Source organism: Pipistrellus hanaki, assembly GCF_964339955.1.
Source record: "Pipistrellus hanaki genome assembly, chromosome: 14".
NCBI classification, from domain to species: domain Eukaryota; kingdom Metazoa; phylum Chordata; class Mammalia; order Chiroptera; family Vespertilionidae; genus Pipistrellus; species Pipistrellus hanaki.
Window position 1 is genome coordinate 40,251,567 of NC_140516.1, and position 24,646 is coordinate 40,276,212.

The 24,646-nt window shown below is 56.8% G+C and overlaps 1 protein-coding gene across 3 annotated transcripts in view; it reads right to left on the bottom strand.

The window, feature by feature from the left end:
* Window positions 1–24,646, bottom strand: part of SH3PXD2A (SH3 and PX domains 2A) — a 213,135-nt gene that overhangs the window by 40,993 nt on the left and 147,496 nt on the right. Inside the window, exons 7-8 of one of the 3 annotated variants that reach the window (XM_084903835.1) lie at window positions 20,842–20,886; window positions 14,461–14,592 (exon numbers count right to left, since the gene is read on the bottom strand). In XM_084903835.1, coding sequence (XP_084759961.1) covers window positions 14,461–14,592; window positions 20,842–20,886 — 177 coding nt within the window. Of the gene's footprint in view, window positions 1–14,460; window positions 14,593–15,486; window positions 15,608–20,841; window positions 20,887–24,646 lie in introns of those variants that run through there. The other 2 variants (XM_084903837.1, XM_084903836.1) reach the window with 2 other exon arrangements.

Consider the following 24,646-nt stretch of genomic DNA (forward strand, 5'->3'; position numbering starts at 1 on the left):
GAAGACTAAGGAGGCGAATTTGTGTCCGGCTGTGGAGTGAGGCTGCGACACAGGGCTGGGCTCAGAAGCGGAAGAATGGGGTCCAACACTTACGAGGGAGGCGTTGAGGCAGGAGCTCTGGGTGCTCACGCTCCCTGTGCAAAGCTCTCATGTTGAAGTCCATGTCCTTCCTTTCCTCCAAGGAACAGTTAAAATCCTTGCTTTGTTGGCAAGGAGGCGTAGGCACTTGCCAAACCTGGTTCTGCTCCCATTACCCGTGCGGGGGCGGGGGGAGGGGGCAGCATGCCCTTCCACAGTATCAGTACTCTGGGGAGTGGTGTTATTTACACCAGGCATGAAGGTGTTGATCTGATGCTTGCCTAGGAGGTGTTGGCCGAGGTGGGGAGGGGGAGGAGAAGCAGGGCTCCCAGGGCTGTGTTGGGGTTAAGAGGGGTAAGAGCCCCGTTATTTTTTTCTTTTTCTTTTTCATTTTCAAGGGCATGCCTTGAATGTGTTGAGCCATTTAACCTTCTCTCCCCAACCCACAGTGCTAGGTACATGACAAACATGAAGGAAAAAAAAAAAAATGCCAGCTTAAATATGCAGGAGGGTCAGGGCCCTTGGTTGGTGGACAAGAAAAGACGGAGGTGAGGAGGCCCCAGGTAGACCAGAAAGACTCCAGGAAAACGGGCTTCTCCAGTTTACCCCTAGGAGGAGTGGGGACAGCAGACAGGCCAGCCAACCCCCAGTCCCAGTCTCAGTGGAGGCCAGGGGAGCCCTACCGTGCGGGGGCTGTGAGACCCCTGGCTGGCTTGAGTTTGGGCCTCTCGTAAGCCCCAGCCGCTATTGCTTTCACAGATCTTACTGAACTTGAGAAGGATGGAGGAGGGGCAAGGGGAACGGCATTCTTCCCCATCAAAGCCAAGAAGTCTAAAGTATACTCTGGTTGTAACCGATCCCGGCCTGTTTGTGATTACGGCCCCTTGCCTGCGTTCTGGCAGGCTCTCCCTGGAACCCTGCAGCGCCGCTGACGGGGAGGGACACCCGCACTCCCTTGGACGATCTTGTCCTCGCCTGACATGACCAAAAACGTCCGTCAGCCTCTCTGCTTTCAGCAGTTTTCCAGGGCAACTCTTCAAAACATTACTTTATTTAAAAAAAAAAAAAAAAAGGGGGGGGGGAACAAGCCACCCCCAACCCCTACCATGAAATTCCACAACACTAATCATTTTCCTTGCTACCAGCACCATCCTGGACAACACAGCAGCTCCGGCCGTCCCATTGGCTAATGCAAATGGAAGGAGAGAGGAAGGCTGGGGATTGGACTGTCTTCCTTTTTTGCCTACACCCCCTCCCTTTTATTACACACACACACATACACACACACACACCACACACACACACACACCCCTTTTGCTGCCATAGCCCAGAAGTGGCTTAGCAAAGCTCAAGACTACTTCTCAGCTGCACTTTCTCCGGAAATTTAATCTGCAAAGCATTTGGCCTCACAAAACCCATTCCAAAGGTGTCCAGGAGCCCACGAGCCCTGTGATCATCATTACAAACCCAGGGACGTTTGCAGCCAGTGACCCATTTGGCTGCTCGGGAGAGCCGGCTGAAGGCTTGCCAACATGGTCAAATTCCCCTCGCCTGCTCCCTCTGAGCTGAAACCGGCTCTTTCTCAGAGCCCCAGAGGTGAGAGAGGGGGGTTTTAGGCGCTCCAGCACTGCAAGGATGAAAGGACTGCTTCTTGCCGAAACCAGTTTGGCTCAGTGGATAGAGCGTCGGTCTGCGGACTGAAGGGTCCCAAGTTCGATTCCGGTCAAGGGCATGTACCTTGGTTGCGGGCATATCCCCGGGTTGGGGGTGTGCAAGAGGCAACTGATCAATGACTCTCTCTCATTGATGTTTCTAACTCTCTATCTCTCTCTCTCTGTCTGTAAAAAAATCAATAAAATATATTTTAAAAAAAGAAAAAAGAAAGAAAGGACTGCTTCTTAGCTGGCTAAAAGCATAGTGGTCAGCGGGAGGTGGGTGCTTGGTATCTAGGAAGTGACCAAGGTCACTGTCTTCACTGCTACTCACACCTCCGTCTCACCGGGAAGGAAAGCTGGTGCTCGGAGAGGTAAAGTGGCTTTTCTGAGGTCGCCTGGTGAGTGGGTGGCTGAGCCTCGAACCTAGATGGACAGAGATCCTCCTAAAATCCTGGCATTCCTTCCACAAGGGCCCACTGTCGCTCTGCCCACTGGGGTGAGTCCAGTGCCAAGTGGCAATCCCTTGACCCAAGGCTTGAGTAAGAAGTGGGTGGCCAGAACTGGCAGGAAGCCTCCCGGGCACAGGGAGGTGACTTGGCCAGGCCCAGGAGAAGCCTGCAGCCGGTACGGCAGGCCCTGGCGCAGGACAGGAGGCCCCAGCCTAGCGTGGGTGCATCCTGATGGCAGCAGCTCAAAATCCTGTCACGGGAGGCATGAGGAGCGGAGAGGAGGCTCGGGCCTTGAGAAGATGTCCGTGAGAAGCACAGACAATAAATGAGGAAGACAGTGTGTCCAGAAACCCCGGGGCTGGAGGTCTGGCCAACCTCAGCAGTGGCCTCCCCACCTTCTTGGGGGAAGGGTGGGACAAAAGAGGCTGGAACCTCAGGTCTGGGGGCAGACAGGCCCACAGCCAGCCAGCGGGATACCCCCACCTTGGCTCTGAGACGCGACGCGGCTAAATGGGGGAGTCTGCTTTCTCAAGCTGGGGCCTCTGGAGATGACCTTACGGGGGGAAGTCACCGTATGTGAAAAAAGGATTCTGTCTGAACGATACGCGGGAAGCGCCTCCAAGTCTGGGGCCTGCCTCCAGGCTCCAGCGTCAGCACCAGGCCGAGGGGCCCAGGTTGGGGAGCTGAGGTGTCTGCTCCCCTCCTCCCCTCACCTGGGAGGGGGGGATCGGGGGGGGGGGAGGGGGGGAGACTGGGCCTCACTCAGAGGTGAGTTGAAGTTCACCCCACCCCAAGCAGGCGGTGAGGCTCTGATGGTGCTGGGAGACGCCTACCCTGTTTCCCCGAAAATAAGACAGTGTCTTATATTAATTTTTTCTCCCAAAGTTGTGATAGGTCTTATTTTCAGGGGATGTCTTATCTTTCCATGCGCTAGGTCTTATTTTCAGGGGATGTCTTATTTTCGGGGAAACACAGTATCAGCGGCTCAGGCAGATGGTCATAGAGGTCTCCCTCAGCTTGGCAAGGAAGGATGGGGACAGCTCCCCTTCACCTGACATCTGAGGCCCTTTGAGGCCCTCAGCACGGCCCCTCCGCCTGCTCCCTGCTGGCTGAGCGTCCGTCCTCTCAGGCGGTCCCAGCTGCTCCCGGGTCATGCTTGTCCACGCCCCCTTCCACACCTGTGTGTGTGTCACCCTGGTTCGCTCAGCTCGCAGCACCTTCCCCCTTCAGGGCCTTCCCGGTTCAAGGCCCACCTCTTCTAGATGGCTTCCCTGACCACCCAACGCAGCCGCTTGCTTTCCGCCTTGCACATGGTTGTGCACTGTGAAAATGACCGAGTGGCTGCATCTGGGCCTTCATCCTGCAGATGAAGCTGGGATGAAGAGACAGTGCTGGGATGCCCACCTCCAGTGACGGGAAGACAGGGGCAGCTGTTTGTGTCAACTGCTGCCACTCCAGTGCTGGGCACGCCACAGAACACACAGTAGGGGCTCTGTGTGTGTTGACTGAGTGAGCAAACTGCACCCTATAGAAGCAGCCCCTATGTGCAGGACCTCACTCAGATAGGGCTGGGATGCTGAGACGTGGCGGACGGAGGGGGAGGAGGCAGCATGGCAGCTCCTCCTTGGGCCTGTGGGGTTGGGAGGGGGCCCGGACAGGTCTATTTACGTGGATAAAGGGGAAGGCATTGTGAGCTGGGGACCTGACCAGCACAGCCCAGGCTTTGCCCTCACACCCTCAGCCCTGCCTTCCAGAGCTCTGGTAAGCAAATCTCTGGGGAAATCACATGTGCCCCTTGCCAGTCCATCTATCAGGTCCGGCCCGGGGCCCACAGACCTGGCTGAGCCAAATGCTGGATCATTCACGCAACTCTTCTGCAGGAAACCGAGTCAGCCCGATCCCCTCCCCTTTCCCATCCCCTCTCTCCCGCCCTCCACCTTTCTCCTACCTCAGCCAGGGCTTCGGCACGACTGACCTCTACCCCCCACTCTCTGTGGCCTGGGGAACCCACACAGCAGAACACTCTTGGGCTTGGCGTTTACTTCCAAAGCCAAGGAAGAGATTTCTAAACACTCAGATTTCCAAACACGGGTTGCATTGCATGTACTGAACGCCGAGGCCCCACCTCCCAGCTATACAACCTGAAGCCAGTGAATGAACCACACTGGGCTTCGGTTTCTGCCTCGGGAAGATGGAATGTCAACATCATCTGCCCTTCCTCTTACTAACAAGGTTTATAAACTGCAGTTGCATATCTTGTAAAACAAAATATTCTGATTTGGAAAGACGTCGCCTTGAAACAAGTCTCCAATCCCTTCCTCTCTGGGATGAGTAGGCACGCCCCAGGTGGCTCTGACCTCTCTCGGATGACCCGCCAGAAGGAGGCGAAAGGGAACAGGCACGCAGGCTTCAGGCCCCTGGGCTTAGAACGTTCCTGAAAACACACGATTCTGGGATGCGGGGGTCCAGGGGCGGGCCGTGGCGGTGCCGATGGGCCAGATAGAGCAGGAGAGAGGGATTTGCAGTTGGAGCACACCAGCCTTGCGGTCCGCTCACTTTATGGCCAGTCCTTGGCAGACGCTCTCCCTGAGCTTGGCTCTCCCTCACCTCCCGTGGTGCCTGGCCACTTCCCCACAATCCAGTCCAATAAAAGCTTAGGGGAGGCAAACGCATTTTTGCACGAGCCCGAGAGGTGCCTAAGCAGGGAAGTGTAAATGCGGAGGCTGAGGCAATTAAATGAAACAAAAAACCCCCCAATAATTTCACGTAGCGGCCTTCAAACGTACACAGAAGTGAACTGGAGGGTTATACGAGCCAGAGGCTCCCCTCCACCTATGGGGATCCGACAGCTCAGCTCCTAGGATGGGGAGCCCCAGGGAACCCTGGCACCAGGCTGCTCGGGGCAACTGGGTTAACTGGGTCACCCTGACCATTCCCCCGCAGTGAGGCCAGGGAATACAGGTCAGCAGAGGATGAGGTTATGGAATCTGAACAGATGCTGATAGAGGCGAGGGTTATCACCCCGGGTAACCCTGCCACCACCAGGGCGATTACTGAAAACCCAACGGTTGAGGAGTAACACATCACGCGGCCGAGGGAAAATCTGGGGACAGAACAAGGGGCAATTTCTCAACCCGAATTCCCTGATGGTGGAAATCTCTTATGTAAGAGTAGAGGAAACTGTTGAAACCGGTTTGGCTCAGTGGATAGAGCATCGGCCTGTGGACTCAAGGGTCCCAGGTTCGATTCCGGCCAAGAGCATGTACCTTGGTTGTGGGCAAATCCCCAGTAGGGGGTGTGCAGGAGGCAGCTGGTTGATGTTTCTCTCTCATTGATGTTTCTAGCTCTCTATCTCTCTCCCTTCCTCTCTGTAAAAAAAAAAAAAAAAAAAAAAAAAAAAAAAAAAAAAAAAAAAATCAATAAAACAAATAAATGTAGAGGAAACCTTGGGCGGGGAGATCTCTTCCCTGCCCTTCAGCCTGTGGTAAGAGCTGTCACTTCTCCTGGGGACAAAGGTCTCCAGTGTTGCCTGCTCCCTGGGCACCTGGGCTAAGGTGTGTCTGGAGCGGGAAGTGAGGTCACCTGCTGGCTATACTGCAGACTCTCACTGGTGTGTGGTGGCTGTCACACCTAGATCCACATGCCTTGGCTCGGTACCACCTGGCTTCGAGTCCTCCAACTGGCCTCTGGTTCTCTCTCCACCCCCAAGCCCCATGCATTCAGAGAGGCCTCCCTCGCCACACACTCTGCCCTCCTCCCTGGCCTATTTGCTGTCAGCGCCCTGTTTGTCTCCTGCATTGCATTTCTCAAAATCCACTGCTGTCTTCCTGGTGCACTTGGGAGCCCCAAGAGGGTGGGGCACTGGTCAAAGGTCTCCTCTGGCCCTGGCCTGGCACATACTCAACTACCGTAACATGGATTTAGTGATGGCTGAGCACCCGGAGACTGGCCTTGCGGGGGTCTGAGCAGTGTGTGGTTCAACCGGTGCCCTGGTGCTCACACCCAGGAGAGCGGCCCTTTGGAGGTGATTGTGAACAGACTCAGGGCAAACTTCTTTGTTCCCCCAAAAGGGAAGGCAGCTGGGCATTGCCCTGGGGCTGAGGCTGGGTGAGTGCTCCAGCACTTCAGCTGGGTTTCCAAAGTCACCGCTGCACCGCAGGGGTTTTTTTTATTCAGAAATGACTGTCCCAGGAAGATGGCCCTGGGGGAGTTTGGGACAGGACAGGTGAGGTCAGAGGGACCAGCCATTCCACTTGCCCAACCTGAGCAGGCGGAGACGAGGCCGAGGGTGTGCCCAGAGTCCTCTGTCCCACCCAGCCGCCTGGCAGCTAGCTCCAAGCAGGTGGCTGGCAGCGCACAGAGCTGACAAGCCCTTGGACACCTCCCTAACAGCAGCCGGTGAAGACCTGGCTCCAGGAAAGAGCGATTTCCAGTTCCCGTTCCGGGACACGCCTTCCTCCCGCGGGCAGCAGCACTGGCTTCAAAGCGCCACTATTCTCAGGCCCCACCCTGCGCCCCTGCTTTTCAGGGCCCCAACTTCTGCCTTCTCCATCAGCACACACCTGCTCAAGGCAATCATACACCTAGTCTCAGCCCCAACGAGCCCAGCCTCCACCTAGCACTCCACTCCTCTGGAACTGAATTCCCTCCCCTCTCTGCCCATCTACCCTCCTCTCTTTCCAAGTCCCAGCTCAACCTCCAGCCAGCCTTTTCCAACTATGCTAGTTCCCACCCCTATACATACCCGCCCCCAGTACTTCAGAGGACTGGGGTGAACAGAGCCACCGAGGGTGTCACAGGTGGTTTGCATGGAGCCTCCCGATCCCGTAAGGGTCACCAATGAGAACATGACTTCTGTCTCCAACTCCTTCTCCTGCCTTAGACTGGGGCAAGGCCAGCTGCCTGAGCAGGGGCTCCAGGAGGGCGATCAGTCCCCAGTGTGCTCTCCTGTTTCCCTGCCCTGCAGGAAGCTCCATGCTTCCTTACGCACCTCACACACTATCATGGCTGAGAGACCCCACTGACACCACTGAGTGTGATCCGTGTCCCGGCTGGTGGGAAACCATGGCCACCTGGGAGACACTGGCCTGCGGTGGGCCCCGTGGTCACAGCCCAGCAGTCTTACCAGAGACTGTCATGTACTGAGCCCCCTGAATGAGCCGGACCCTCCGCGAAGCACCAACTTCCTTTTGAATCAGTATCTACCCACCCTACAGCTGTGGGCTCAATTATCCCCATTTTTACAGGCGAAGAAACTGATGTTTACAGGACCGAGGTGACTTTCCCAGGGTTACTAGGAAATTCAAAATCAACATTTAAACCAGGCTTACCTAAATTGGAGTCCATTATTTTTAAAACACTCTCCGGCCTGGGGTAAATAAAGCTGGGTCCAGGGGCCCAGGGCTGGATTGGGATGCCCACTCCCACTACCGCAGTGTTTCCCAACCTTGTCTCATGATGAGAATCACCTGGTGGAGTTGTTAAAACACAGATTCCTGAATCCGAACTAAGAAGTGCTAAACTAGAATTTTTGAGAACATATAGGTAAAATTGCATACCTAACTTAGTGCTCTGTATATAACATCTGTCTTAGAGCACTAGTTAAGTATACAATTTTACCTATATGTTCCCAAAAATCCTAGTTTAGCACTTCTTAGTTGGGATTCAGGAATCTGTGTTTTAACAACTCCACCAGGTGATTCTCATCATGAGAGAAGGTTGGGAAACACTGCACTACCGGATGTATGTATGCTCCATGGCCCTTTCCCTTCCAGCCAGCTCCGTGAAATGGATGAGAAGTACACACTAAAAACACTCTTGGACCAGAATGGTCTCAGGAATGGCCGATTCAGCTGCGATAGCAGGAACACCCATGTTAAGCTGTGTCCAGGAGAAGCGCCATAGAGTATAAACACTTAAGAGAAATGGTGTCAAAGACCAAGGCCTTCTGAGGGCTGAGCAGGACCTCAAGGGGTCCAGGCACCATATCCAAATTGGGGCTGGCTCACTGGAACCAAACCTTAAAAGGCTGTTGTAGAGTTAAGGGTGTTAGTTCACTTATCTGCAATGCAGATTGCAATCAACCTGCCTGTCTAGAAACAGCCTGTCTTATCTTTATTGAGATCTCTCTTCTGGGGTAGCGTGGCATTCTGAATTAGCAAGCAAGTGGTTCCTTAGTAAGCACATAAACTAAGCCAAAAGGTATGGAAGATATGCAGAAGTCCACCTAAAGCAATAGAAAGTGTGCAAAACTACCTCCGCCTCACATTACTGTCCACCCCTTCAGTACCCAAAATGCTCACATCAATTACAGTCTAAGTCCCATAAGAGTAGGAACCTTATGGGTGTGTACCCGATCCACACAGGGCCTTGGATAAAGGAGTTGAGAATTGTGAAATGAATGAATACTACTTCTCCCTTGCAAAAAGCCCATGGAGAACAAGTCATAACAACGTTCAGGAAAAGAAATATCTAAGTCACAGAAGAGATGCATCCTCAACGTTAAGAAGATTCCAACTCACAAAACACGTGGCTGAAGAATGCGTTATCTTTGGACAATACAAAATAAGCATTAAAACACACCACTCTGAGAAGAAAGCATATTCGTTTGTCCTAGTGGTAAAGATATTTTTTTCATTTTAAAGGCCACATAGTATGTGTCCCTACCCCCTTAAACTTACGAAGAAACAGAAATTAAGTGATTCCAACTTACAGCACACAAACCCAGTATTCAAACTCCGGATTCTTGATTCTCTCCACTACACACACAGTGACCAAACAAGCAAAACAGTTGCAGCCAACATGTTTTGGGGGTACCTTACCCCCTCTATATCTCCTTTCTTTAAAACCTGCCTTCCAGCCGAAACCGGTTTGGCTCAATGGATAGAGCGTCGGCTTGGGGACTGAAAGGTCCCGGGTTCGATTCCGGTCAAGGGCATGTACCTTGGTTGCGGGCATATCCCCAGTAGGGGGTGTGCAAGAGGCAGCTGATCAATGACTCTCTCTCATCGATGTTTCTAACTCTCTATCTCTCTCCCTTCCTCTCTGTACAAAATCAATAAAATATATTAAAATAAATAAATAAATAAATAAAAAATAAAACCTGCCTTCCAACACCCAGTACTGAAGAAGTTGGCTAGGAAGTCGTGTTTACACCCTATGGCACTTCTCCTGGACACAGCTGATTGGCCCAGGACTGGACACCTGATCTAAGGTCTGTCAATCCATTGGCTGGCCAGGAACCAACCAACTGGATTCAAACATCAAATTTTGAACTCAGAGAACCAGAATTCATTGTAAACTGGGGGTGGTGATCACCACTGAAAAGTCATACAGAGTCAGTTGTGAGGACAGGCTGCTGTTATGAGTGAACAGGAAGAGAAGGAAGGCTGATCTGTAGTTAAGAGAAGTTCAAAGGTGGGCCTAAATTCTATATGGTACCTGAGAGAGACAGAGACAAGAGTAGCTGCTTTGGCTCATATTGACTTTCTGATTCCCAGTCCCCGTGGGGCTGGGATGTATTTGGTGAGATTTTCCTGCATCTTTTCAATTATCCTATATAATAAAAGCCTACTATGCAAATTGTCCCTGCGGGAGGTCATTGGACTGGAGACCGGGAATTCAACCACTCGCTATGACAGGCGCTGACCACCAGGGGGTGATGTGGAACATGGTGGGCAGCGGCAACCTGGAGCTGGCTGCTGGCAGTGGGTGGCAGTAGAGGCACTGCTGACCCTGATGGGTCCCAATGAGCGCAGGACCGTGGTGGGATGGTGGAACAGGTGAGCAGGAGGTGTCAGGCCAAGGTGGGTATGAGTGGGGCCCAATTTCCCCGCTGATCACCCCACAGATGGCGACTAGTGACAGCAGTGGGGGGGGAGGGGCACCACCTGGCTCCCAGGCACTGATGAAGTCAGGCAGGGGGCCGGCCCCAATCAATCTGGCCCCAATCAATCACCCACAGGCTGGATGGTGCAGCAGGTGAGGGGGCAGCACCAGGCCAAGGTGGAGGGTGCGGTGGGACTGTGGGGGTTTGGGGCTTTGAGGCTGGGGGCACGAGCTGGGCCCGATCTCCTCAGGCCACCCCGAGAATTCGTGCACTGGGCTCCTAGCCTTCAATAATCTTTTCAATAATGAGCAAGTCTGAGTGGCTAACCGTCCAGGGCTTAGTTTTCTTGCCTGTACAATTTCTCACCTGATGGGCCAGCAAAGCTCAAAATTCCGTGCTAGCACAAGGCCTTTATCTTTGATCCTATAGCTATGTGCTCTCCAAGGACGTTAAGAACTCCCACTGTTATCACACTGGTGCCAGGGGAAAAGCAAAGACTCAGAGAAGGAAAGCTGAGGCAGGAAAAGAATGAGCATCTGTTGACTCATATCCCCACATCCTCCCTTGGCCCCTAGTCCTGAGAAAGAAACAATCTTGGAACGTAGCTTTCGCTCGACACAGGAATCAGAGCAACTGGGGCCTTGCCACCACCCCTCGGCCAGAACTCAGGCCAGATCATGCCTGCTGGAAGGTGAAGCCAATGTGGCCTTTGAGGCTTAAGAATGTCCTAGAAAGGAAGCGTCTTAGGGACCACTGTTTATGCCCAGCGGGAAGGGGCTTCCAAAGACGAGAGAACAATGGTGGACGCCTGCCCTGCTGGTTGGCAAAGCTAACAAAGCCGCTGAATCACTCTGCTCGATTTGTCCCCGTTGATCAACGGAGAAAAACAGTCCTTCCCTGGCTGGGCCCCAGGCACGCTGCTTGATTCAAAAATGTCTCCCCTGACGCCACGCGGGCTCGCTCTGGCTGTCTTTGACTTCTGTCCGCCATAAGAATAGGCTTGATCTCAGGGCTGAGTATACACCCTCCTCCTCTAATCCTCTTGGCTGTTGTTATCCCCAAGTTCAAAGAAACAACTGACAACGTGAATTTCCACTCCCTATAAGCACCACACTGGAAGGAGGGACACAGGGGCATCCTTCCGCAATGACATTCCAGGATCCTGGTGGTCCTCTCAACCAGCCCTTGTCTTTCCCTGACCAGCAGCATCAGCAGCTCAGGGAGGAGCCTACCTAGGATGGGCCCACTCTCACCCTCCACCCACATCCTCTGTCGAGGGGAGAGATCTCAGCTATTGCACTCTAGGGAAATAGACAACCATGTAGCCCGTCACTTTACCCATGAAATGGTCAAAGTATCTTCTACTTCATGGGTTCTTTCCATGTTGCAGTAAAATGATGCATGCGAAGTGCATGGCCCAAAACCTGGTTTTTACTGTTTACTAACTCTTGATTATCTTCCAGGCACATCTCTCTTTAGACCAATAAGATGACAGAGCACTGGCACAACCACACCTCCAAAATGCTTGGTAGCTAAGGTCCCAGGCAGAGGGCTCTGATGACCAGGTAAAACCAGAGGTGGCTGGATCCGTCTATGGACATTCTAGTCAAGGGACTTCCAGCCCAGCCAGAAGGGGGCACAGGCAGAGTCCTGGCTCCCAGTGGGCAAGGCCAGGCCCTGGGGAGCGAGACTGGTGCTAACTGGGACTGCTGCCCCAGCAATTCAAGTGGAAATGCCTCAACACACCCACCGGGTCCCAAGGTCAAAGGCATCACAATGGGGTCTTTGTTCCCGAGTTCAAAAGCCTTACTCACCCCTCCTTCCAAAACCAGCCTGCAGGATGCACAGCACACCTCCTCTCTCCCACCATCAGACGCTCAGCTCCCTTGATCTCGGAAACCACCCACCAGAGGGTCTGTAGCTTGGCCCTCTTCCTTTCTCCCCTCCACCCACTCAGCTTCTCTGGTGAAGCTGGTCTACAGCCCAGGCTGCCTGGCTTTCTTCTCCCCCCCCCCCACTCCCCGCCCCAATCCTCACCCAAGGATATGCTTTCACTGATTTTTAGGAAGAGAAAGGAAGGAGAGGGGGGGAGAAACATTGATTGGTTGCCTCCCGTATGCGTCCTGATGGAGAATCGAACCCACAACCTAGACATGTGCCCTGACAGGAAATGAAACCCACAACCTCTTGGTGTATGGGATGATGCTCCAACCAACTGAGCCATCCTGCTAGGGCCAGGCCTCCCGGTTTTATGGCAACAGAGAGTGTGGGTTTACATGGTAAACACAGCACGGCAAGGCACCTGTGCAAACATCGGCTGCTGAGCAGCTGTCTCCGCCAAGGAAAAGGCACAGAGGAGTGGAAAAGCCGCATTTCGGAGGGCTCTCCCACCCCACACCCAGGGCCCATGGGAGTCTCAGGGAGCTCATCTTCTCTAGGCCCTGGCCCCACGCAGTCACCAGATTATGTCCAATGTACAGAAGGGACAACTGAGGCCCAGAGGGATTAAGGGACTTGATGCTACCCAGCCAGGAGTCAGTGGTGGGCTTCCAGGGACAGCAGCTCCCTCAGAGGGTCTGCGTGCCAGACTCGGCTGCTCTAGGGAGTCAGGCGGCCTGAGCCCCCTCACACAGCCATCTGCACCCCTGAGAAGAGGAGGTGCCTCTAGGCCTTCCCAGGTCTAACACAGAACCCCCACTTGGTCAAGGCACTTCCTTCTCCTCTCCTAGGCAGGACTTCCTGGGGTTCCAGGGTCCCAGATGGGATGGGAAGGCAGATGGCACCATCCCTGAGAACCAGGGAGTCCTGGGCAGCGGCTGGTACCCACTCCTCCTGCTGCTCCAAGGCAGCGGGGTGGCAGAAGGGTCCCTAAGCCAGAACTCGACGTCTGAGCAGACCTGACCTTATACGGAGAAATGGGCCTGCCTTTCTCTGGAGCAGCAAGCTCCAAAACAAACATCTCTCTCCCCAGCTGGTGTCTCCAGTTCCACCAGCAGAGATCCCCTGCGTGGGGTGCAGAGGGTTCCCAGAGCCAAGGCAGCTTCCTGGAGGTAGGACTGGCACCAGAACAAAGGCTGAAGGCAACGCTGGGCAGGAGGACCCCTGTGCGCCCATGGGGTGAGGCCCCCGGCCTTACACTCAGGATGTGGCTCTGCCGAGGGGGCCATGGCTGCCATTTACCTTGGAGATGACTCCAGGCACAAAGGCAGAGCCTGAGGTCTCTGAGAGGGAATCAGGCATCGAAAACCCCAAACCCGGGAGGGTCAGGCCTACGCTGGCATCACAGCCTAAGCTCACCTCCCCCGGGAGGTCTGCCCGGATTTCCTTAGCATCTCCACAGCGACGTGCTGCCCACCAGCATAGAAACCAGGGGCCCAGGCACACGCCTGTTCTGTTCTGCTTTTGACCTCAGATGACTCACTTCCCCTCAGATTTCCTGGGTGTCAGTTCATCTGTAGCATGGGCACAGTCATCCTTTGGCCTGCCTTCCCTTCAGAGCTCAGAATAGCGGGAGGGAAAGGAGCAGGACAGGAAAAGGAGAACAGGCCCCGCCCCTCTGGGAGAAGCCTCCAAACACAGCCCGGAGGTGCACGGGCCTCCCCTCACAGCAAACCGAAAGCAAAACACAGCCCAGGAACCAGTTCCAGTCCCGCAGGCCCTGGGAAAGCAGCTGCTCAATGTCCCGGGCCAGAGTCGCCCCTGGTCCTGCAGGGGCTGCACTCAGACTGGACTCCTCTCTCCACCTACAGAGGCTCCTGCGGCACTTGGTCCACTCGGAGAGCACCCTGGAACCAGCAGCGCCGCCCCCCCCCCCCAACCCCCTCGACAGCCCTCGTCCAGACAAAGCCTCAGCTCCCAGGGACAGGGCAGCTGCTGCAGGACCCTCCTGGGCCTTCCCCCTCGCCTGGGCCTTCTTCCCAGGTCCTGGCAGCCTTCAGCTCGGCAGGGGGCAGTCAGCTCGCTGCCCAGACACCGCACCCCCCAGGCCTGGCCTATCCTCAGACAACACACCAGGGGCTCAGGACCCTGGACTCACAGTGACATCATGGCCTGCCTTCCCCCACCCCTGCCTGGACCCTGGGGAAGCTGCTGGAGGATGCCCCTGAGCTGGGCGCTCCCTCCCCAGGGACCTCCGAGGACACGGGGACCTGAGGCCTGGGGCGGAGAGCCGTGCCCGCGCTGCCACGCCGGCCTTGCATTAGCACAGCCGGTTAATCACCCCGAGCGCTGGACACATTCCTCCACCGCCAGGCAAACTGCTGGCCTGCGGCCCAAACCAACAGGGGAAACTTCAGCCTCTCCAGCCCGCTCCCCGCCAGATGGAAATAACGTATAGCTGCGGCGGCGGGGGAGGAGGAAGGGAACAAAACCAGCCGTCCGGTGCGTCCGCGGAGCCGCTGCCCACCCTCCCTCCCCCTCCAGCGGCCGGCCGGCCGGCCGGGACACTCACCGCTCTCGTTCTTCTCGATGACATCCACCACCTCCCCGGCCTGGAGGCTCAGCTCCGAGTTCTCCTGCTTCTTATAGTTGGACACCACCACGTACTGTTCCAGGATCATGGGCTCGGCGCTGGTGTCGGCACCTGGCGAGGGCAGAAAGCACGCGGTGAGCCAGCGGCCAGCCATGGCCCCGCGGCCGGGGCGCCCCCTGTCCATCGGCCTCGGGGGAGGCTGCTCTGTTGCCAGCGCCGCTCCGGGGGGCTGCCCGCAGCCAGGGTTCGCGGCTCGCTGGGCCCCAAGGACAGGCCATATAGCAAGGCCCCGCACCGGCCCGCTGCGCCGCGGGGGCCGGGGGACATGGGAGCCGGGGACGGAGGGAGAGGGAGGGAGGGAGGGGGCTGGAGAGGGACCGACAGAGACAGAGATGGAGACAGAGACAGAGACGGAGGCCAAGACAACTCAGAGGGAAAGCCTGCAGCCGGATGAGTGGGTCACAGCCCGGCACGCGGGGGGCAGGGGAGAGGCCTGGGGCGGACGTGGGCTCTCCAGACCCCTCGGCGACAGGGGCGTGCGGGGAGGGCGGCCCATGAGGGCTGAAGCCGGAGCGGAGGGGAGAGAGGGAGAGAGAGAGAGAGAGAGAGAGGGAGGGAGGGAGAGAGAAAGGCAAGGCGAGAAGGAGGGCTCCTGCCTCTCCCCGGCCCCTGTAAACCCAGAGAAAGAGAGAGAAAGAGAGAAAGAGAGAGAGAGAAGAGAGCGAGGAGTCAGTAGTCCTCCCCTCCGGAGGGAGAGGGAGAGAGCGGGAGAGACTGGTCTCCACAGCCCGGGCCCAGGCGAGAAGTCAAGAGGGTTTGAGGCCGCCAATCACTGGGGTTTACTCGCAACCCTTAAATAGAAACACATGAGACCCATCGAATGAGGAGCCGGGGGTGGAGGCAGGGGAGGGGGAGGAGGGCCGAGACTGTTTACTTGAAACCCAAGAAGAAAGCCAGCGGCAGGCCAGCCCAGCCCGCGCCCCCCCCTCCCCAACTTTTCCTTACGTTCGGCTCCTCGCCTACCCCTTGGGCTCACCAGGGTGCTGCCACCAAGCCCAGGGCCCGGCACGCACGCACCAGCCTCGGGCCCGCTCTCCCAGGCCTGCTTCCAGAGGGGGCACTGGTCTGGCCAGGCTGCTGCCCACCGGCCACATGGGGACTGACTCCGTCTCCCTCGGCCTCTAAGTGCTGGGGGGTGTGGTCCGGCTCCCACAAACCTCCAGCTGCCCTCTCCTGGCAGCTCCATGGAGCTGGAGGGGGGTCAGAGGTGGGGGTGCTTAGCAGGAGGGCAGGCTCCCGAGCCGCAAACAGCCTCTCTGTCCTCCTCAGCCACTTAAGCAAATGTTCGTTAAGCGAACACGGAACCAACGCTGCCAACGCTCTGTGCTTCACTATTACCACCACCATCACTCAAAACGCCCAAGACAGCGGTCGGCAAACTGTGGCTCTCGAGCTGCGGTTTGCCGCTCCTGTTGACGAATGAGTTTGCCGACCACTGACCTAAGACATCAGGTGCGCCAAGGAGCTCAAAGGATCCACAAACCCTACAGGAGTTCCTAGCACCTGAAGCTACGTGGCCACCGCTCGGTACGGACGCCGCCTCCTGGAGGGCTGCAGCTTCACACCGCCCCCTGCCAGGCTTCCCAGGCCCCCGTGGTGCTCCAGCCTGCAGCCTCACTCCCTCTGTGCTCGAGTCCAACTTGCCAACGTTCTGTGCCAGGCACGTACGCCGTCCCAAGTCATCCTAACCACCACCTCCTCACCTTCCCACTCCACAAAAGACAACTCAGAGGCCCAGAGAAGCCGCGAGGCGCGTCCCCACTCACACAGCTGCTAGACAGAGCACCAAACTCACTGCTTTAGGTTCAAGCCCATTTCTCTCTCCATCACCGAACTGCCTGGTTCCTGTTTCCAGGCATCCCATTCTCCTAGCACAAAGGTCCTTGGCCTGGCCTCACCAAACCGCCCAGGGAGCTTGTAAGGAATACAGATGCCTGGGTCCCACCCCCACAGGCCCAGATTTCACTGGTCTGGGGTATATTTCAGACACCCCATCTTCCCCTGGTTCTCCTGTGCAGCCAGGGGTGAGGAGCCCTGCTTAGGTCCTTAGGTCGTTTGTGGCTGAGGATCTACCCAACCTAGGGCAACAAAAGGGAAAGAAACCCACCGCCCCTGACAGTTTTCTCTCAGGATCCTGCAACTCCAGCTCAGCCCTACGGAGACCCAGAAGGCAACCCCTCCAAAGCCAGGATTGTATTTCAGGCAGAAATGCAACCAACAGCGAGGCAGCTGGGCCAGCCTGGCTCTGCTCTCAGACATGGCCAGCAGGACAGAGGCAGTGCTGGTCACAGTGCTGACAGAGACCCCAGTGCTTCTGTGGCTAAGAGCATCCATCGCAAAGAGGATGTAAACTCAAGATACACACACAAGAGGGGCTCCCCAGCAGCAGGCGAGCGAGCTTCCAAATCCCGAGAGCACCCGGGCCACCCCCAGGATTAGCCATGAGCCTCGTTAGTGCTCACACGTGGGCAGCACTGCGCCCAGTGCCAACCGCACGCATCCTCTCGCCGTCTGATTTGATCCCCATAACAACCCCACGTGGCAGGTCTGGTTGCAGCCCCATTTCACACACAGGCAGACTGAGGCTCAGGGGAGTAAGCACTGTCCCTGAGGTCACATGGCTGGGATGGAACCCAAGCCCACCTAACATCGGGTGCTTGTGTTCTGAACGTGGGCGCCGTGCCTGGCCTCCAGAGAGAGACCCTGGCCCCTGGTGTCCAAGGAAGGGCCCACCTCATCCTGTCCCGGACCCCTGGCACACAGTCGGTGCCTAATAAAGACAATGATTCTTGCTGCATCTATGGAGCAGACCGCAGTGTCCACTTAGGTAGCTGGCACTCAATAAAGCACTTGTGAAATGAATGAAACGAATGGACAGGCAAGACAGATGGACCAAGTGACTTACTGGTTTGTTTTGAGCCAAGACAGATACACGGGGCAGGGCCTTGCTTCTGACATTTGGGAAAACTAGACAAACGAAACTGTGGAGGGGAGAAAAGGCACAGAGGAGCAAGGGGTTGGAAGCTGCCAGGGAGGACAAGCAGCGGTGCTGGGGAGTGGAGAGACATCAGCTCATTTTCATTGGAGCCAAGGAAACCTGAGACAAGATTTCGGAGAGGGGAAAAATCTACAATACCCCTTCCTTCCCCCAGTCCCCTGGAACCCTGGCCGGGCTTCCTGAAGACGGGCACTCTGGGGTGCAGGTAGGAGGGGTAAGGGAATGTTCTCCAGACATTCCAGAGCACACAAGACAGGCGGTGGCACTTCTCGGGGGCTACGCCAAAGGCTGGGGATGGACAGATGGACACACAGACACTCAGTGCTCCTGGCTACCCCCCTTCTCTCCCCGCCCCCAGCGCATGCTGGCTCCAGCGTGCTCGCTCTGGCATCTGACTCTCAGGGTGTTGGCTGCCCAGGGCTGCCCGGGTGGGCGTGAGCTGGGAGCAGGTATCCAGATGAGAAACTACTCGGCAGGCGGGCAGGTGGGTGATGTCATCCCGCAGAGGCTGGATCTCCTCCCAACCCAGGCCTGGAAAGTGAGGGGCTGGAGGGGTTGGCCCCAAAGAGGAGGAGAGAGAGGCAGTGGAGGGAGACTCCTGTCTTCAGATGCAAAGGGTTTGGCAGAGACTGGGAGAAGGGGTGGGCCCTTCTGGGGAGGGGAGACCCTCCGGGGTCGGAAGGGGGCTTTGTCAGAGTCCCATCCAGGGATGGGCCCTGTGCCTTCCCCAGAGCCCTGCCCTGCCTCACATCTGCACTACCCCGGCTGCCACCTGGCGGGACCGCGGGCTCCTGCCCGGGCTTGGCTGCCAAGGTAAACTTCTTAACAAGGCTTTTGCCAAGTCAACCCCTTGCTCCAGCGGGTCCCCGTGGCTTATAGGAGAAAGGCCAAACTTGAGCTTGGCCTTTAGTTTAGTCTTTCTTGACAACGTGAGCTCCCCAAGTTCCCTGACACACACCACCCTGTTCCAGGCAACATGCACCGTTCCACACACGTGCCTGGGGCATCGCTCTGTGCCGGCCACCCTGTTCTACGCAGGTTCTTCCTCCAGAGCCTTTGCAGTAGCTGCACCCCCACCACCCGCCCCTCACCCCCCGCCTGGAATGCCCTTCTCTCAACCAACCCCAATGCTCCCCAACCATCTGCCTCCGGGAGTCGCCGGATAGCTCTCGCCATCCGTCGTGCTTGCTCCTGTCCTGCACTGAATGTTTCGTGTGACCCTGTGGCCCAACCAGACCTCGTGCTTTAGACAAAAGTCTCTCTGCTGAGAGTAGATGCCCCAGGACGGGTGCCATACCACGTGGCACTGGACACAACAGTTACCTGAGGTTTATGACACAAAAGCATACGACTGGAGTCTCAGGGTCTGAGGCCCAGTCCTGCATTGCCCCCACTAGCTCTGTGACGCTTAACCTCTCTGGGCTTTAGCTTCCTCATCGGTAAACAGGAACAGGAACAGACCTGTCTCGTGGGGCTGCTCCGAGCAGGGTATAAGGTGACAGGGTTAGTGCCCTATGCAAACTGTAAACTGTGTGGATACTTCCCAACAGGAGTGGGAAGATTGGGGAGGAGGCGGGGAGGGGGTTAGGGTCCTTTGCAGCAGCCTCAGGACCAGCAGGCAGCTCAGGGCAAGGGCCACAGGGCCAGGAGAAGGGTGGCCAAGGCTGTGTCCCTGCAATGTGACCCCCTCAGACTGGCCTCCTGGCAGGCGGCAGGCCCCGTAGAGCCCGATCGGGGGGGGGGATACCAGGTGAAGCAACCCCAAAGACCTTACCTCCCGCTGAGTTTTCTGTCTCATCAAACACCCCAACATTCCAGATGGGGAAACCAAGGCCCACAGAGACCTGGTGACTCACGCCAGACTCTGACCCTGGACTCCAGTCTGGCTGGTCTCCCCACCCCAACCCCCCGCCCACCACAGCCTCTCTCTCTCTCTCCCAACAGCTGAGCTCATCCTAAGAACCCAAGCCTTGTGGTGGACCCTGCCCCAGGCTCCCCAAACTCTCCAAGGCCCCCCCCCCCCCAACCCTGGACATCCCACCAAGGTCCCTCTTGTCCCTCCCCTCACCACTGGTTCCTCCCAGCTGGACTCGGCCTGCCGGCTTTTCCACAGGCCCTGGGGCGGCCAGGCTATACGTTTGGTGAATAAAATGTATTGTTGTGGGCCAAGTGGGCTCGGGCTGGCTGGCTCGCGGAGAGGGGAAAAAGGGACAGGAGCCCAGTGATTAGCTCAGGCCCAGGCCCGCGTCATAGGCAACGCCAGGAGGATGACTGCAAGGGGCTTGGGACAGGCAAGGGGTCCTCCTGACTGCCGCCTTCTCCTGGGGCCCAGCTCACAGATGTCCACCTCCTGTTCCCGGCCCACAGCTGTGGTGGGAGGGGCTGAGCCTGGGGCTCTGACCCCTGGGGCTGGCCCAGCTCCCTCTGACCTCTGACCCCTGGGGTTGGCCCAGCTCCCTCTGACCTCTGACCCGCTCGCTGCCTGTTCCACAGTCTCCAAGCCTGAACCTCTGCTCTCAGGTTTGGGCTGAGAAAGTGGGGGTGGGGGGTGGGGGGTGGGGGGACCTCACCCTCTGCCTGCCACTATTCAGTAAGATCCAAGACTAAAGGCAAACCCAAAAACCCTGGCCCAGCTCTGCCCGGACAGACACAGGGCACAGTTCTAAGTCTCCGAGGGCCATCCTGGGCCAGGCAGCCCGAAGTGTGGAAAGCCTCCGGAGGCTCTGCACCCCTAGGGCCAGGGGCTATGACCTCCCCCAAAGTCACAGGCATCCCCACTTCCTGCTGCAGCTCCCTGCGCTCTCCAGTGCGGACCGGTGGGAACCAGGCTTCCGCTCCAGCCTCAGGTGAGCTGCCTGGAGTGAGATGACTAACCCTGGGCTGGCCCGTCTCACAGGGACCGCCCATTGAGCTAATTGTTGACGATGATGGTAGGGGCACTCTCAGTGTGCCAGGCTCCCCAGGAGGTGGCACTGCACCCACTTGGGGTGGACACAGAACCGCCCCCAGGGCAGCACAGCCCAGGACGCAGCAGAACTGGGGTTCAAACCCACACACACTGGGTCCAGAGTGCATCTGCTACACATGGAGCTTCCGAGGCCGGACCTGAGGCCTAACAGGGTGGAAAGGCAGGCAGAGTCTAGGCAGCGAAGGAGGCAGAGAGGATGCCGGGCGAACTGACAGAGGGCTGCTCCGTCTCGCAGGAAAGCATGCGGCAAGGGGCCGGCAGCCCTGGCTCCCACACGCGGACGCCTGAGGCGCACATGGCACACACATGCACTCGCATGCACGCTGGGCAGTACCTGTGACGTCCTTTTTGGGAGACTCAGCCCAGCTGGAGAGCCACACTTCCGAGTCCCCGAGAGCAGGCGGCAGCGGGAGAAGAGAACCAGAGGAGAAAGAACCGTTAGGCAGGCAGGAGGTCCAGCGGGCGAGTGGCTGCAGGCACCCGTAGAGCAGCTGGCGGAAGGCGGGGGAGGGGAGGGGAGCGATTTCCTGGCCCTGGGCTGGCTGCTGGGCGTGGGCCGGCCGGCCGGAGTGATTACAGAGGCAGAGGCCGGCTGGGATGGGGATAATGAGGTGTCTGCCGAAATGCAGGCATCCTTTGCAGCACAGAGAAGCCCACACAATCCTCGCTTGGACCAGGGCCCGTGGGCTGGGTTGTGGCTGCCCTGGAGAAGGCAGCCCGGACCTTTGTCGTTGGCCCTGTGGGTGGCTGGCCCCACACGGCCACGTGGCTCCAAGGATCCTCACCAGCAGCCTGAGTCAGGAATTCAGACATCAGGGTTGGGGAGCCCAAGGCCAGCCTCTAGGTTGGGGCACCACACCACTGGCCCGGATATCTTCTCTAGCCCCAGCCCCACCCCCTGAGGAAGACAGACAGGCCCTGGCAGAACAGGAGGACGCCTCATTGTAGGGCCTCACACCTCAACTCCAATCCAGAACGGGGACCGTTAGTGACCAATAGAGATGAGGGCCCTTTTCCAGGCACAGAAGCCTGGAACAACTGGTTGTTCGGTTGTTTGATCGCTTAGGCTATTGTTTATATATATACATATATATATATATATATATATATATATATATATATATATATATATATATATATATATATATATATATATATATATATATATATTATGAGGCAGAAAGCTCTTATCCTAGCCAATGGTGTGAACATTTCCAGCGAATCAACATGTAATCCACATGGACCGTCCACCGTGGTGTACAGCGGCTCATTTACTCCCTTCGACAACCCTTGAGGCGGGTATGCGTTTTCCACCCCATTTTACAGGGAAGGAAAATGAGCTCAGACCAGGGAAGGAACCAGCCCACATTCCCACCAGCACAGAGCGGCAGAGCCAGGCATGGAAGCAGGCCTGGGAACACTCTGGCCAGGGCTTCCTCTGCTGAGCTGTCCATCGCCGCCAGGAGCAGCAGGGGCAGTGAGGAGCGAATGTTGAGATGCACGTTGAGACACAAACCCTTACGCGCACCCTCATACAAACATGGAGATAGGAACCTTGTACTGCCCACCAGCACCGGCCAGCACTGCTGCCTGACCCAGTAACAGCAGCAAACGTTTACACAGCATCACTGTACACCAAGCATCGTGCTGAGCACTGACGTATAGAACTCATTTGTTTTTTCACCATAAACCTGCAACGACACAGTCTTCCCTGCATTTTACTGGTGGGAAAGATGAACTGGAGAGGTTAAATAACTTCCCTGAAGTCCCACAGCTGACAGTGTCCCTCTCCCGTGGGGACACGGACCTCAGGTGATCAGCTGGCCACTCACCCCTTAACCCACCTAACTCTCCCTTGGTCCTTGCTCAGCACCTGCCTTCCGAGGGCAGGCTGGTCCCCCCACCCCCACCCCTAGACCCAGGAAGCTTGGCTCTGCCAGTTCCTGCCGTAAGCCAACAGAGTGGGGCTCAGGTGGAGCAGTTCAGCAAGGCCTCTAGCTCTGCTCCTTTGAGGAAGTCACCCAACCTCTCTGAGCCTGCCCCCTCACTTGTAAAACTCCAGATGAAACAATACATTGACCTTCTGGGTTGCCGTGAGGCTTAAAGGAGGTCATAGGCAGGCAGTGCTCAGCATCCGGTGCCCAGGACACAGCTCCTGCTCAGTGACCAGCTGCCATCAGTCACATCTCCCCGGAGCTTGGTTCCCTCAGCTCGGGGGCACCAGAAGCAGCACACACACTCCGGAAGCTCCGGGGACGAGACCCGGACGGTGCTCAGACCGGATGCACCAAGAAAATGCTGACACCAGTTTGATGGGTCCCCACAGGCAAACCCCAGACATCAGGTCAGTTGGAGTGGGGGGTGGAGAGACTCCGGGGGAGTGCACCCAGAGATAAGCATCCTGTGGCCACAGCCTCCTACGGGGCCAGCAGTGGGAAGCCTCCTGGGGCAGACAGAGCTAAGCTGGCCCTGCTTTCATATGAACTAGAGAGGTTAAATAACTTAATTTAACCTTAAAACTAGAGAGGTTAAATAAGTGGGCCTGAGACAGGCTATCAGGGGTCTTCAAACTACGGCCCGTGGGCCACATGCAGCCCCCAGGGGAGTCTGATCCTGCCCGCCAGGTTTTTTGGGCAGTGAGCGCAGCCAAGGTGTTACAGTAGGAATAAGTAGTTCATATAGTCCGGCCCTCCAGCTCTCTGAGGGACCGGGATCTGGCCCCCACTTTAAAAAGTTTGAGGACCCCTGGGCTAGATGCAGCTAGGCTTTCCGAGGCTGTAAGTGGGGTGGGCCAAGTGGGTCTGAGTTCAGAATGGGGAGTTGTTTGCCTGCCGCCACAGCTTGCTGGGGCTCTCACTTCCTGTGGCCGTGCCCCAGGTGGGCTGCCCCCCAGCAAGGCCGGGCCAGGCCGGTCCCATCACCATCTGGCCCCACCCAGCCAGAGGTTACCCACATCTCTCTCCGTCTCTGCTGGCCTTATGTGGCACACCTCCCTTTTTGGTTTCTTTTGGGATCTTCCGAAGGAAACCTTTTGGGAAGTGCTAACCCCTCTCAGTGAGCCAAGGGAAATGATTTGGCCTGGGCCTGGAGAGCCCGTTCTGCCAGAATAGGAGTTGACAAACTGTTTCTGTAAAGGGCCAGAGAATCAATGTTCTGGGCTTTGTGGGCCATGTGGTCTTCTGCCGAGATTACTCAACCCTGTGAGTGGGCAGTGTGCCAATAAAACTTTATTGACAAAGCCATCTGTTGGGCTGGGCAGGACCTGTGGGCCAGTGGTTTGTCAACCCCTATGTCAGAGAGGGGGAATAGCCCAAAACCCTAAGAGAGAGAAGTGGGGATCCTCAGCCCACAGAGACTAAATGCCCACAAGGTCTTGGCTGCTAGGAAATTTTTTTCAAGAATCATCTCAAGGAAATAAAGGTTTAAAAGAAAAGGATTATCTTGAAGGATCTTCTACCTTTCTAGGCCTTTGGGGTTTGGGCATTTGGGGCAGACAGGAAACTGAGTCCCTAGTAATTGTGCAGCCTGTGCTCATGCCATGTCCCCCCATCCCCATACGCAGGCCTTTCCTTCTCTCTCCAAAGGAAAATGGGAAGCGAACCAGAAATGAGCCTCTCCTTTCTTATTTTAAAAGTTTTTTAAACCATGATTTATTTCCCAGTCCCCTGGACCCGCAGAATTAATCCAGTTCCATGGTTCCCACCCTCCACATCCCCCCTTTGGAGTGCCTGCTCTCCAGCCCACCCGAGCAAGCTGTCTCCCAGGGTGGGAAGGACCCCCTCGGCCTCATTACAATGAACAGAGAACCCCTGGCTCGCAAACCCCGGCCCTCCAGCCAGGAGGCAGACAAGGCTGCTGGCTCGGGGCTGGGAAAACGGAGACAGTGAGATGGGGTGAAGGAGCAAGAGGCAGGCGCGGCCAAATGAGCAGCTGTGACTGACACAAACCAACTGCTTCCTGCCCTCCCAGTTGTCTCTCCCTCCCTCCCTCTCCTCGGGTGACAGAACCAAGGACCCTACAGAGCGGGGTCACGGAGTCTGGTGGAAACCGGGGGGCGGGGCGGGGCGGGGGGGGCATCAGACCGGGGAGCTGCACCACTGATTTGGCCGAGAACTAGCTGCATGGCCTTGGGCAAGTGG